This window comes from Lithobates pipiens, unplaced genomic scaffold (genome assembly GCF_037356315.1).
Source record: "Lithobates pipiens isolate NorthernLeopardFrog02 unplaced genomic scaffold, aLitPip1_a1.2 Scaffold_19, whole genome shotgun sequence".
NCBI classification, from domain to species: Eukaryota; Metazoa; Chordata; class Amphibia; order Anura; family Ranidae; genus Lithobates; species Lithobates pipiens.
The window spans coordinates 436,975,109-436,988,338 of NW_027507764.1; the positions used below are offsets into that span (position 1 = coordinate 436,975,109).

General features: G+C 42.1%; 1 protein-coding gene across 3 annotated transcripts in view; it reads left to right on the forward strand.

The window, feature by feature from the left end:
• Positions 1-13,230, forward strand: part of MAPRE2 (microtubule associated protein RP/EB family member 2) — a 261,893-nt gene that overhangs the window by 206,782 nt on the left and 41,881 nt on the right. For all 3 annotated transcript variants that reach the window (XM_077492654.1, XM_077492653.1, XM_077492652.1), the window contains one exon: positions 3,052-3,265. In XM_077492654.1, the coding sequence (XP_077348780.1) occupies positions 3,052-3,265 (214 nt within the window). The remainder of the gene's footprint in view (positions 1-3,051; positions 3,266-13,230) is intronic.

Sequence of the window (13,230 nt, forward strand, 5' to 3'; positions counted from 1 at the left end):
AGCTCACTATATGGACCCCTTATGTATTTGTACATGTTAATCATATTCCCCCTTAATTTCCTCTTCTCAAGAGTGAATAAATTCAGTTCCTCTAATCTTTCCTCATAGCTGAGCTCCTCTATGCCTCTTATCAGTTTGGTTGCCCTTCTCTGCACTTTCTCCAGTTCCCCGTTATGCTTTTTGAGAACAAGTGCCCAAAACTGAACTGCATATTTCAGATGAGGTCTTACTAATGATTTGTACTGGGGCAGATGATATCTCTCTCTCTTTACTCGCTTTGGAACCCGCAGCTTGGCATTGCATGCTATTATTGAGCTTATGATCTACCAAACCCCCAGATCCTTCTCCACCATTGATTCCCCCACTTGTACTCCCCCTAGTATGTATGTTGCATGCATATTCTTAGTCCCCAAGTGCATAACTTTACTTTTAAGTCTGCTTCACCTCATTTCACAGATCTTCTCTGTGATCACATGATCTGATTTTTTTTTTTTTTTTATTTAAGCTGCACAAACTCTTAGCACTATGCAGGCATGCATTGCTTGGCACTGGGGGTGATGGAAGGGCTGTTAGGAGGGCTCCATGTTTTAAGTAAATGTGAACCCTAACCTTGTAAAACAACTTATTCAGTTTAAAATAGAAATTAAAGGGAAAACGTTGTGTATACATATAAAAAATACTTATTTTGTTCCTTTTTTAGAAGCAATCACATACACTCTGTTCTCAGCTGCATAAGGAGCTCAGATAGTTAGGGTAAAAAAGCAGTGTACTGGACTTCCCAGTGAATGGCTGTGCAGGAAAGGAGGAGTAGTTCAGCACAAGTCTAATCATTGGAGAAGAGCAGGCTTAGTTCCCAGCACAGCTAGAAAACTGAACACACTGTGCTGTCATGCCTTGTGTGGTGAGTTTTTACTATGAAAGCAGAGGGACTGGCTAAACACCAGGGATTTCACACAAAGGAACCAACACAAAGAGAACAGGATATTTTTTTCATGTAAGTACATGGTACAGCAGGCACAAATCCCAAATTCTTTAACCAATTCAATACCCGACACTTTCACCCCCTTCCTACCCAGGCCAGTTTTCAGTGCTCTCACAATTTGAATGACAATTAATCAGTCACATGACTCCAAATTAAGTTTTTTATATTTTTTATTGAAACAGATATAGCCTTTTTTTGGTGGTATTTAATCACCACTGGGTTATTTATTTTTTACTATATAAGCAAAAAAATACCAACAATTTTGAAAATAAAAACCCTGTTACTTTTATAAAATTTTGCAAATAAATAATTTACAAACTATGGTATATATATTGGAAAATTGGTCTGTCCTGATGTACTGACTGCCTATCTCATTTCATGAGGCCCTAAAATATCAGGACAGTACTAATACCCCCCAAATTACCCCTTTTTGTAAAGTAGCACCTAAATCCCTAGCACAAATCTGACACTCATTCCTTATCACTGGGGATGATGAAAGGTTCTGTGTTTAAGCTGCATATAAACTCCTAGCAAAATGCAGGTACCCAAACCACATTGGGGGTGATGAAGGCTTCATGTTTAAGCTGCACATAAACTACTAGCACAACACAGACCCCTATCTCAGGGCACCAAGACTGATGATAGAGCTCCATGTTTAAGCCACACATAAACTCCTAGCATAATGCAGGCACCCATTCTTTGCCATTAGGGGTGATAACGGGCTCCATGTTTAAGCTCCAAATAAATTCCTAGCACACTGCAGACATCTGTTCCATGGCACTGGGGGTGATGAAGGCTCCATGTTTAAGCTGCAAATAAACTAGCACAATGCAGGCACTAATTCCTTGGACCTGGGAGTGATGGAAGGGCTGGTAGAAAGGCTCCATGTTTAAGCTGCACATAAACTCATAGCACAATACAGGCACCAATTCCTTGGCATTGGGGGTGATGGAAGGGCTATTAGATGGTCTCCATGTTTAAGCTGCACATAAACTCCCATGCATCTCCCAAGGACTACACTGCATGTAAATCCATATCATCAGAGAATAGGCTCCTGGCTTGTGGTCTATATACTAATGAAGATATCAGTTTACATATTTAGTATTCCCTGGCAACTTTAAAAAAAGAGATTGACATTTTTCGATGATTGAAGCATAGCCAACAATGTCATACTAGTGTTTTAACCTGATTGCAACTAGTTGAAAATCTCAGTATTATAATAGCTAGGGTTTCCCTTTTATTTAAAACATTTTGTTTACCAAAAGATTCCAAATGTAATGATAGAAATCTTTAAGTCTTCAGTAAGATAAGCACTATTATCACACGTAATGATAATGCTTGATAGTTTACTATAGCATTTGATATTAGTATCATGCCTTATGTTTTTTATTTAACATTTTACATTTTTACATTCTTTTATAAATATATTGGGATGTGAGTAGATAACTTTACAAGTACTTTGTGAGTAATCCCAAAATACACTTGCTGATGATATGCGAAGATATCACTTGTTAACATGGCTCTTTTATAATCTTGCTCCTAGAAGATAAGGGTAGTGTTTTGTCTACTGGTGCTCATAGCTTTAAGCTTTTAAAGTGTTTAGTAATCTAAAACTACAACCACTCCGCCCTCATAATCCCAAATATAACTTGTTTGTTCCTCCAGCTTCTGGCAGAACACCTCAAAATGGTAACATAACTTGACTGTAAATTAAAAAAAAGTGTAAAGTAATTTTGTGACACACCCAATGCCATCCAGACATGCAGGGATTTCACTTGATTTATCTTTGGCTAAAAATGGAAAAAGTCAAAACTTGAATATAAAATCTTCCTGTATCTCTGGATCTGATGATCCTTTAGACCGCAGTTTTCACTTCTTCGTATGCGGAGTGTGAATTGCCCAGGTTCCTGACAAACTTATGTCAAGGATGGGCTGGAGAAATCCCCAGGGCCAGTCAGCTGATGCTCCTTAAATATAGCGCTCTCTTCTATTGTGTTTGTCAACATAAAATGGATATAGATCAGTACTTAATGAGAATAATAACTGATTACTGGATTTTCGCTGTCTAGGTTATCCCAGTGGAAAAATTGGTAAAAGGACGATTCCAAGACAACCTGGATTTTATTCAGTGGTTTAAGAAATTCTTTGATGCTAACTATGATGGGAAGGAGTATGACCCCATGGAAGCTAGACAAGGTCAGGATGCCCTCCCACCTCCAGATCCTGGTGAACAAATCTTCAATCTGCCAAAAAAGTCTCATCATGCCAACTCTCCCACAGCAGGTAAGCCTGAAATTAAAGAGCCAAACCTTTATCAGATAGTCATCTTTACAGAGTAAGATTTCTTTGTCAAGGATCAAAAGACTTGGGCTTTGTTGTAATGGAGTATTGGATTAAAATGTTGGACATTTATAATGAAGGATTTTATTAATGTCTGTACTTGGACACTCGGTGGTACGGTACAGAGTGATTTGCTTAAAATTCTTTTTTTTACCAGTTCTACTCTTCAGCCCTGTATTTGCCTGTAAGCATTTTTGTTTGAAGAATGTATGTTGCTATAAGCACAATCCCTTTTTTTTAAATGAATAGAATTACATTTAGGCAGCACCCTCTGTAGATTTTCATGTTAGCACAAAGAACTTGCTGGTCCTCCAGGGTCTCTAAACCTTAAATGACCCTCTTCAGAACATAGAACTGACAGTTCACAATTTTCTTTATTTTACTTGGTTCTTTATGTATGCATATAATATTGTGTTCCATGGAATTATGAGAAGTAATCTAGAACTATAGAGAACTTCATTCAAAGAGTCACAGTCATGTATTTGAAGATATTGAACATACCATATCAAAAAGGAAACAGCACTAGCAAGTTAGTACACCCCTCCCATTTTTGTAAATATTTATTATCTTTTCATGTGACAACGCAGAAATTACACATTGCTACAATGTAAAGTAGTGAGTGTACAGCTTGTATAACAGTATAAATTTGCTGTCCCCTCAAAAGAACTCACCACACAGCCATTAATGTCTAAAACGCTGGCAACAAAAGTTAGTACACCTCTAAGTGAAAGTGTCCAAGATGGGCCCAAAGTGTCAATATTTTGTGTGGCCACCATTTTTTTCCAGCACTGCTTTAACCCTCTTGGGCATGGAGTTCACCAGAGCTTCACAGGTTGCCACTGGAGTCCTCTTCTACTCCTCCATGATGACATCACAGACCTGATGGATGTTAGAGACCTTGCGCTCCTCCACCTTCTATTTGAGGATGCCCCACAGAAGCTCAATAGGGTTTAGGTCTGGAGACATGCTTGGCCAGTCCATCACCTTTACCCTCAGCTTCTTTAGTAAGGCAGTGGTCATCTTGGAGGTGTGTTTGGGGTTGTTGTATTGCCTTGTGGCCCAGTCTCCGATGGGAGGGGATCATGCTCTTCTTCAGTATGTCATAGTATATGTTGGCATTCATAGTTCCCTCAATGAACTGTAGCTCCACAGTGCCAGAATCACTCATGCAGCCCCAGACCATGGCACTCCCACCACCACTACTGTTGTAGGCAAAACACACTTTTCTTTGTACTCCTCACCTGGTTGTCGACACACACGCTTGACACCATCTGAACCAAATAAGTTGTAATATCTTGGTCTCATCAGACCACAGGACATGGTTCCAGTAATCCATGTCCTTGGTCTGCTTGTCTTCAGCAAACTGTTTGTGGGCTTTCTTGTGCATCATCTTTAGAAGAGGCTTCCTTCTGGGATAACAGCCATGCAGACCAATGATTGATGCAGTGTGTGGCATATGGTCCGAGCACCGACAGGCTGACCCCTTCAACCTCTGCAGCAATCCTGGCAGCACTCATATGTCTTTTTCCCAAAGACAACCTCTTGATATGATGCTAAGCACGTGAACTCAACATCTTTGGTCGACCATGGCGAGGCCTGTTCTGAGTGAAACCTGTCCAGTTAAACCACTGTATGATCTTGGCCAGTGTGCTGCAGTTCAGTTTCAGGGTCTTGGCAATCTTCTTATAGCCTAGGCCATCTTTATGTAGAGCAGCGGTTTTCAGCCTTCCTAGTGCCGGGATCCCTTGATAAAATTTCCCACGTTTTGGGGATCCCAAACAGTAAAATTATTTTCGTAGCATGGGCTGTCGGCCCCCAAGGCAAGACAAGTAATTTGCACTCCAACCCCTGGACATTTAGTTCTCCCTGAGTCCTTTCCACTCGTACAATATTAAAACCCCTTATATCAGATTATAGGATGTATCACTCTTTCTCCCTTTTGTCATCTTTTCTTTCCCTTTTATCTCCCTCTAGCGTAATTTCTTGTTTTTTTTTGTTTTTTTCTCCATCCCTCTCTCTAGCCATCTTTCTTGTTCTTTCTCTTATTCTTTCTCTTATTCTTTCTCTCCCTTTTTCTTTGTCCCTCCCCCTCTTTCCTCTCCCTTCTATGTATTCTCTATTTTTCTTCATTCTCTTACTCCTTGGTGGGGGGAACGGGATGTGTGGCAGTGCTGGCGGGGAGTTGGGATGAGTGGCAATGCTGACAGGGAGTTGGGATGAGTGGCAATGCTGGTGGGGGGAATGGGATGAGTGGCAATCCTGGGGGGAGTTCTGATCAGCCAACTTAAGTGTTCTTGATCAACGTCATCTGCTGATCTGTGAACTGTAGTGGGGACTTTTAATGGCAACTGTAATCACAGGTAGTGTTACTCACTGTGTCTCCAACTTTGTGGTGTCTCGTAGCAGTGATACCTATAACGAAATCAGGAGATAGGGCCTCCTCCAGCCCCTCCCATTTCGCATTCCTCACCAGTCAGCTGACCTCCAGTTACTGCCCCCATGAACTAAATGGGCCGCTGCCAAGAGGCTGAGAGTGCGGCCACGTGCTTCAGGAACAACCCAGCTGGGCAGCCGCAAAAAGGCTGGGATAGGGGTACAGGCTTCAGGAACAGCCCAGGATTCGGTGACCCCTGGAAAATCATCATTCGACCCCCGAGGGTGTCCTGACCCCTAGGTTGAGAACCACTGATGTAGAGCAACAATTTTTTTTTTCAGATCCTCAGAGAGTTTTTTTGCCATGAGGTGCCATGTTGAGCTTCCAGTGATGAGTATGAGAGAGTGAGAGCGATAACACCAAATTTAACACACCTGCTCCCCATTCACACCTGTGACCTTGTAACACTGAGTCACATGTCATCGGAGAGAGAAAATAGCTAATTGGGCCAAATTTGAACATTTTCACTTAGAGGTGTACTCCGTTTTGTTGCCAGCGTTATACAAGCAGTTATACAAGCTGTACACTCACTACTTTACGCTGCAATTTCTTCAGTGTTGTTACATGAAAAGATATAATAAAATATTTACAAAAATGTGAGGTGTAGACACAGTTTGTGTGTGTGTATATATATAAACATATATATATATATATATATATATATATATATATATATATATATATATATACACGCATGAGGGGCATTCAAGTCAAACCGGGATTCTAGTGTGGCGGTATTACACGCAGTAGTAAGTGGCAATTGTTTCCTATTACTCGGTGACGGTGAATATGTCACAAGCCAGTTGAGAAACCATTGATCAAGATGGCAGATAACAGTGTTGGTGCGTGCATGGAACAGTGTGTGGTGAACGAAGCCACAAAAACCACACCCCTCGTATATTTAATTATGAGTCAAATTTGTGTGGTGTCTATATGGGCCAATATAACCTCAGAGTTGGACTTCAGGCAGATCTAAACTAAATCCTCTGCACAGTAGAGTTCATATTGGGAGGCAGCATGATGGGCCGATTCCGGGTGCAGCAGTGTTCATCTAAGTAGGCTGATAGAAGGAGAGCGATGAGCTCATCAGTGTGCTGTTTCTCCTTTCCTGGTTCAGTCACAGGCTGGGAGAGGGGAGAAGCTGGTAGGGCCCCCACTGTCTATTGCAGGAAATTATGTACAGGTATGTTATTTCATGCAATAGAGCCACTCTGCTGCAGTATATCTGTGGTGGGCGGTCTCTTTAGTAGCTAAAGTATAACTAAAGGCAAACCTTTAATTTCAGGGATTTCCTCTCACTTCTTTTTGCCACTTGGCTATGGCACAGGACATAAAGGTAAATATCCCCATTTGGACAAAGTGGGCAAAAATGAACCTTACTAGGGTTATAACCCTCCTTTGCTTTATTCAAAAATATTGCCTATAGTTCTGCTTTAACTGTAGCAGAAATAAATAAGGATTCCTGCCCTGCCACAGAGGGCTCTGTAAATCACAGAGTTTCTGAATTGTAGGAGCAGAAACACCTTACGCCCTTAGCATGTTGTTCAGGAACTAGAACTCCCATCATGCATAGTCATGTCTGTGAATGTCAGAGTTTCACAATGCCTCATGGGACGTATAGTCCTGCAACAGCTGGAGGGCCGTTGTTTGGAGATCCCTGCTTAGCATCACATATGGGCATTTCCTAGGGCAGTGTAAATGTATTTGCAGCCTACCTAGGAATGTCCATTCCTCCCAACTTGACATCCACTCATCAAGGCGTTTTGACATTTGCAAAACTCCTCCCAGCCTTAGACTGGGTGTTTTGAGGTTTATACAGCACCCCACCAACCCCTCTCACCAGCTGTGATCTGCCTGCATTGCGTAAAGATGCATAAAAACCAAGCAATGGCATCACTGGATGTAAAATAGGGTATGTAATGAAAACAAAAAGCTTTCATTTTTTTTTTTTTTAATTGGCATGTTGATGAGTAGGGATGAGCTTCGTGTTCGAGTCGAACGTACGTTCGACTCGAACATTGGTCGTTCGGGCGTTCGCCGAATTCTGAACGTTTGGGCCGTTCGCGGCAAAATTCGTGTGGCCCACAATGCACTGCGATGGCGCAGTGCATTGCTGGCTCATGATTGGCCAAGCATGCACTGTGACCCCGCATGCTTGGCCAATCGCAGTGCCAGTAGCGCGGAGAGCCATGATTGGCCACAGGCGTCCTGCCTGTGGCCAATCATAGCTCAGGCTGTGTAGTGCACGCCCCACACTATATAAGGCCGCCTTTGAGGCGGCCTCGTGTAGTGTGTTGGCATCTGAAGCAGTGGGTGTTCTGTGTACCTTCAACACAGTTACACACCAATCGTTTTTGGCTGATGTCCTATCTTGCTCTTGTGTAGTGGTTATTGTCTGTGCCCTGACCGCAGTATACACCACTATATTCACCTCACCTATATAGCTAGTGATCTAGCTTTAATAATAGAGCTTGCAGTCAGTAGTGGCAGGAGATAGTGCGTGCTGTCTGCGTGCTCTGTACCCAGTACATACCGCTATAATCCACCTACATAGCTGTCAGTGTTCTCTATTTGAGCCCATTTGCCATCTGCAGGAGTTATTGGAAGTTGTGTGTGCTTCCAGCACAGCACAGTATACATCTGTATATACCCCTTTAACTCTGCTGTTTTCTGGTTATTGTCTGCGTGCCCTGACCGCAGTATACACCGTGATATTCACCTCACCTATATAGCTAGTGGTCCAGGAGATAGTGTGTGCTGTCTGCGTGCTCTGTACCCAGTACATACCGCTATAATCCACCTACATAGCTGTTCTCTATTTGGGCCCAATTGTCATCTGCAGGAGTTATTGGAAGTTGTGTGTGCTTCCAGCACAGCACAGCACAGTATACATTTGTATATACCCCTTTATCTCTGCTGTTCTATAAAAAAGGCATCTGCAGGAGTTACTGGGTGTTGTGTGCCTCCAGCACAATATAAACTACCCAACTGCTGTTTTACCCAACTCCCTTCAGGCCATTACCATGTCTGGAAGGCCAGCAAGGAGAGGCAGACAGGCGCGAGCCGATAAAAGAGGGCAAGCAGGCTCTGTGTCTAGAGACAACAGTGCTGGTCGTGGACGCGGTGCATTGTCATCAGCACGTGGCCATGGGACATGCTTGTCCTTCTTTTCTGCAGCTGGACATGTTGAACCGCAACATGCCAACGACTTGGTAGAGTGGATGACCAAGCCCTCTTCATCCTCCTCATCCTCTCTCACCCAGTCTCAGGGTAGTAGCAAAGCAGCTGCCAACGCATCGTCTTCCCTCCTCTCAATGTCATCATCAGTGACTCCTTCCCTAGACCCACCACGTCCTCCTGAGGAGTCTCCTGAACTCTTTGAGCACAGTGTTGGGTACATGCTCCAGGAGGATGCCCAGTGTTTGGTGGGCTCTGATGATGACACTCAGCTAGAGGAAGGCAGTAGCGTGAGCGCAGAGAGAGGGGGTGCTCAAGAAGGACAGCAATCTGGCAGTCATGTTCCACAAGCTGCAGCATACTGCCAGGTTTGCTACAGCGATGAAGAGGGAGGGGATGATGAGGGTGCAATGCTTTGCAGCAGGGCTAATTCCTGCAATAAAACTAGAGTATATGGCAGAGGTTGCAGTGTGATGGCACCAGTGCCTAAGGCCCAATTTTTCTGCCCCTGTTTAACAGGGACATGTAATTACAATTTTTGATGCAATGCTTTGCAGCAGGGCTAATTCCTGCAATAAAACTAGAGTATATGGCAGAGGTTGCAGTGTGATGGCACCAGTGCCTAAGGCCCAATTTTTCTGCCCCTGTTTAACAGGGACATGTAATTACAATTCTTGATATAATATTTCACAGGAGGGCCCCTTCCTGTGCCCACCCAGAGTAACGGTGAGGACTTATAGTGTTGTGGCACCAGCACCACAACCACCAAAGGTCAATTTTTCTACCACTGTTCAACAATGGCATGTAATTACAATTCTTGATATAATCGTTCACAGCAGGGCGCTCCAGCGCCCACCAAGAGTCACTTTGAGGGCTTACAATGTTGTGGCAAAACCAACACCTTGTTCCACCATTTCTGCAGAGCATATAGGGCAGGCCCCTACTTTCAAACATCCAATTTACAAACATCTCCTACTTGCAAACGGAAGGAGACAACAGTAAGTGAGATGAAAAAAGATGAACGACAAAACAAATTATACAGGGGTGATAACCCTTCCCTATGTTTTCCAAAAAGCTTAAAAATAGTTTTTTTGACTGGAGCTACATTTTAAAAATGTACCAGTTGAAAATTACAAACAGATTCAACTTAACACAACAAACCTACACAGTCCCTGTCTTGTTTGCACCGCCTGTATACTGCTGTTCTGAGTATATAGGGCCTGGGGGCCACACGCATTTCCTTTTTTAATATGGGTACGGGGTTCCCCTTAATATGCGTACAAGACCCAAATAGGCTGGTAATGGGCAGGGAGGGCTACCCATGCCATTTTTCTGAATGATTTTCAACCATATTGCAGGAACCAGATATAAGATTAAAACCGCAAGCAGTTTTAAATGGTGTTATTTCCGTTTAATGTCATTTTGTGCAGGGACTGTTCTAAACACGGGAAACACGTGGCACTTCACAGGCATACTACAGACACCCCCCAGGCACCATATTTAAAGGAATATTTCATTTTTTTTTTTTCACTTTAATTGTCATTAAAATCAGTGCTCCCGCCAAAACGGCCGTTTTTAAAACTTTTTTTTGCATTGACCCATGTCCCCTGAGGCAGGAGTCAGGTCCCCAAACCCTTTTTAGGACAGTATCTTGCATATCAGCCGTTAAAATTAGCACTTTCCATTTCGAACGTTCGAGTCCCATAGACTTCAATGGGGTTCTAACGTTCGTTACGAACGCGGGGTCCGTTCAAAAGTTCTGGTGCGAACCGAACCGGGGGGTGTTCGGCTCATCCCTATTGATGAGGAAGGAGGAACCAGGGAAGGCAAAATATGAGTGGATTAAACTTCAAATATAAGGAATGCGTATGTGCTATGGAATGATTTAATAGATACAAGAACTATAAACTTATACTTACAGAAGACATCTAAATGATATAAAAAAAATAATAATAAAAAAAAACTATATGACTCCAGCTTTTAAGACTACTATTATTTTGAACTGGTTTTGAAAGTTCTGAAGATAGTTTCTAATTCAGGTGTGAGATGTAATACCCCTGCCATGAATGTCACACCAGAACGAGGATAAGAAACTTAAAGTTGAAACTGTTTAGCGGTCAAATATCTATTTTTTTTTTTTATTAATGAGCGTAAAAGTAGCATAACTATATATAAAGATGCAATAAAAAGTGTTTATGTACTCCAGCTCAGTTTGTCACCACATGGGATGTGTATTTTCAGTAGAAGAGCAATGGTGGGGAATTTTGAGATGGTGGGAAAGAATACATAGTTCCACATACCTTTGTGTCTGAGGTAATCTTGCTTTCAGTATAAAAAGCATGCAGTCATGTGAACTGGAACTTGTCCAGATACAAAGTGCCTATCCGACAGAAGTTAATGCGTTCTTATGCTTTGTATGTTGCTGACCAGGACAGGATAAATCACCTCTGGGTAATAACAAATCACAGGCTGTTTTTTAATAGAATGACTTGACCTATTGTAATTGGCAGCCAGAAAAGGGATTTACTTCTACAACTCTATATGTACATATATACATATACATCAACAATGTTATATATATATATAGGGTTCCTTGTGTAAAATAACATACTAGATCTTTCATATTATAAAGCGGTATTAAAAAAATAAATAAAACGAAATGGTCAAGTACAGATGATTATTTTGTTTTTATCCCAGGTTAGAGGTGTTGGACTAAAGACGTGGTCTACAGTAGTTTCAATGCAATATTTCTCTCTCGTTGAGTTTTGCATAAGTAATATGACTTTTACAAGATTAAAAAGTGTGAAAGGGTGCTGCCTGTAAAGAAAAGGTCTAAAGATAACTAGAATGGGCTTGTCCTGCCACCCTTGCTACCAGTCATTCTTCTCTTGAAGAGCTATGATGCTGAAATACCTTTTGCACCTGACCCTTCCAAGTGGGTCAGTCTGATCTTGTAAGCACCCATTTCTGTCTAATGATATAATGTACCTTACCTATCATTCCATGTCTCCCCAGTTCCCCAGTAAAGAGACATGACCAGCATAACTTACGTTCTCAGCTCCATCAGCATGCCTGCCTCCCTGAGCCATGCATCTCCTTTTATTTACATATTAACAATATCAACACGCTGTAAATTAGTAGCTATGAGCGGTCATAGCTCACTGCAGTACTTCAGAATAGATTGGATATTTAGAAATATGGATGTGAATTTCTTTCCGCTGGTGACTCACCTCTTGTGTGACATGTACAGCATTGCTCTAGCGGCTGTTTTAAATATGACTGAGCTCATTGATGAACATTTCAATGGCTGAATTTACAGGCTATGCTCATTGTTTCTCACTATAAAGTGTGTATTATTTCATTTACAGAGACCCAATAGATGAGTTAAACCGATAGAGGCTCCATTGTTTGCAAGTACTTCTTGTTTCATTTTGTATTGTGCTCCATGTAAAAATTACATTGTGGAACTGGCGCCATCACAACAGTGTAGAAGCTATTGATGAACAGCACTGAAAAATATATATATCCTTAAGCTTTCCATAGATTAATATTCGGCTGGTTTAGCAGGGACCGGCTGAATTTTGATCTATCTGTAGCTACTCCCACTCATCAAAAGTTGATCTAACGAGTGACTTCTGTCAAACGGACTTGTTAGAAATGTTTTTTTGATCTGCATCTGCAACCTATAGGATGCAACTACTGATTAGTGTATTCTGAAGCTGAGGAGTCCCACTATCAGAATACAATGGTACAGTGGGGAGGATTCCTCCGTCCACCTCATTTGCGGTACAGGATCCTTTGGGATTTTTTTTTTCAATCAGTCCTCTGGCTGATTAAAAAAAAAAGTCATCCATGGCCAGCCTTATGCCCTATACACACGGTCGGACTTTCCGACGGAAAATGTGCGATCGGATCGTGCTGTCAGAAAATCCGATCGTGTGTGGGCTCCATCAGACATTTCCGTCCGAATTTCTGACACACAAAGTTTGAGAGCAGGATCTAAAATTTTCCGACAACAAAATTTGATCGTTTAAATTCCGATCGTGTGTAGACAGTTCAGACAGACAAAGTGCCATGCATGCTCAGAATAAATTACGAGACGAAAGCTATTGGCTACTGGCCCGTTTATAGTCCCGTCATACGTGTTCTACAGCACCGCGTTCAGAACGATCGGATTTTCCGACAACTTTGTGCGGCCGTGTGTATGCTAGACAAGTTTGGGCCAAAATGTGTCTGAGAAAATCAGTCCGACCATGTGTATTGGGCATAAGAGTTCACTAAGAACAATGTAATTTTA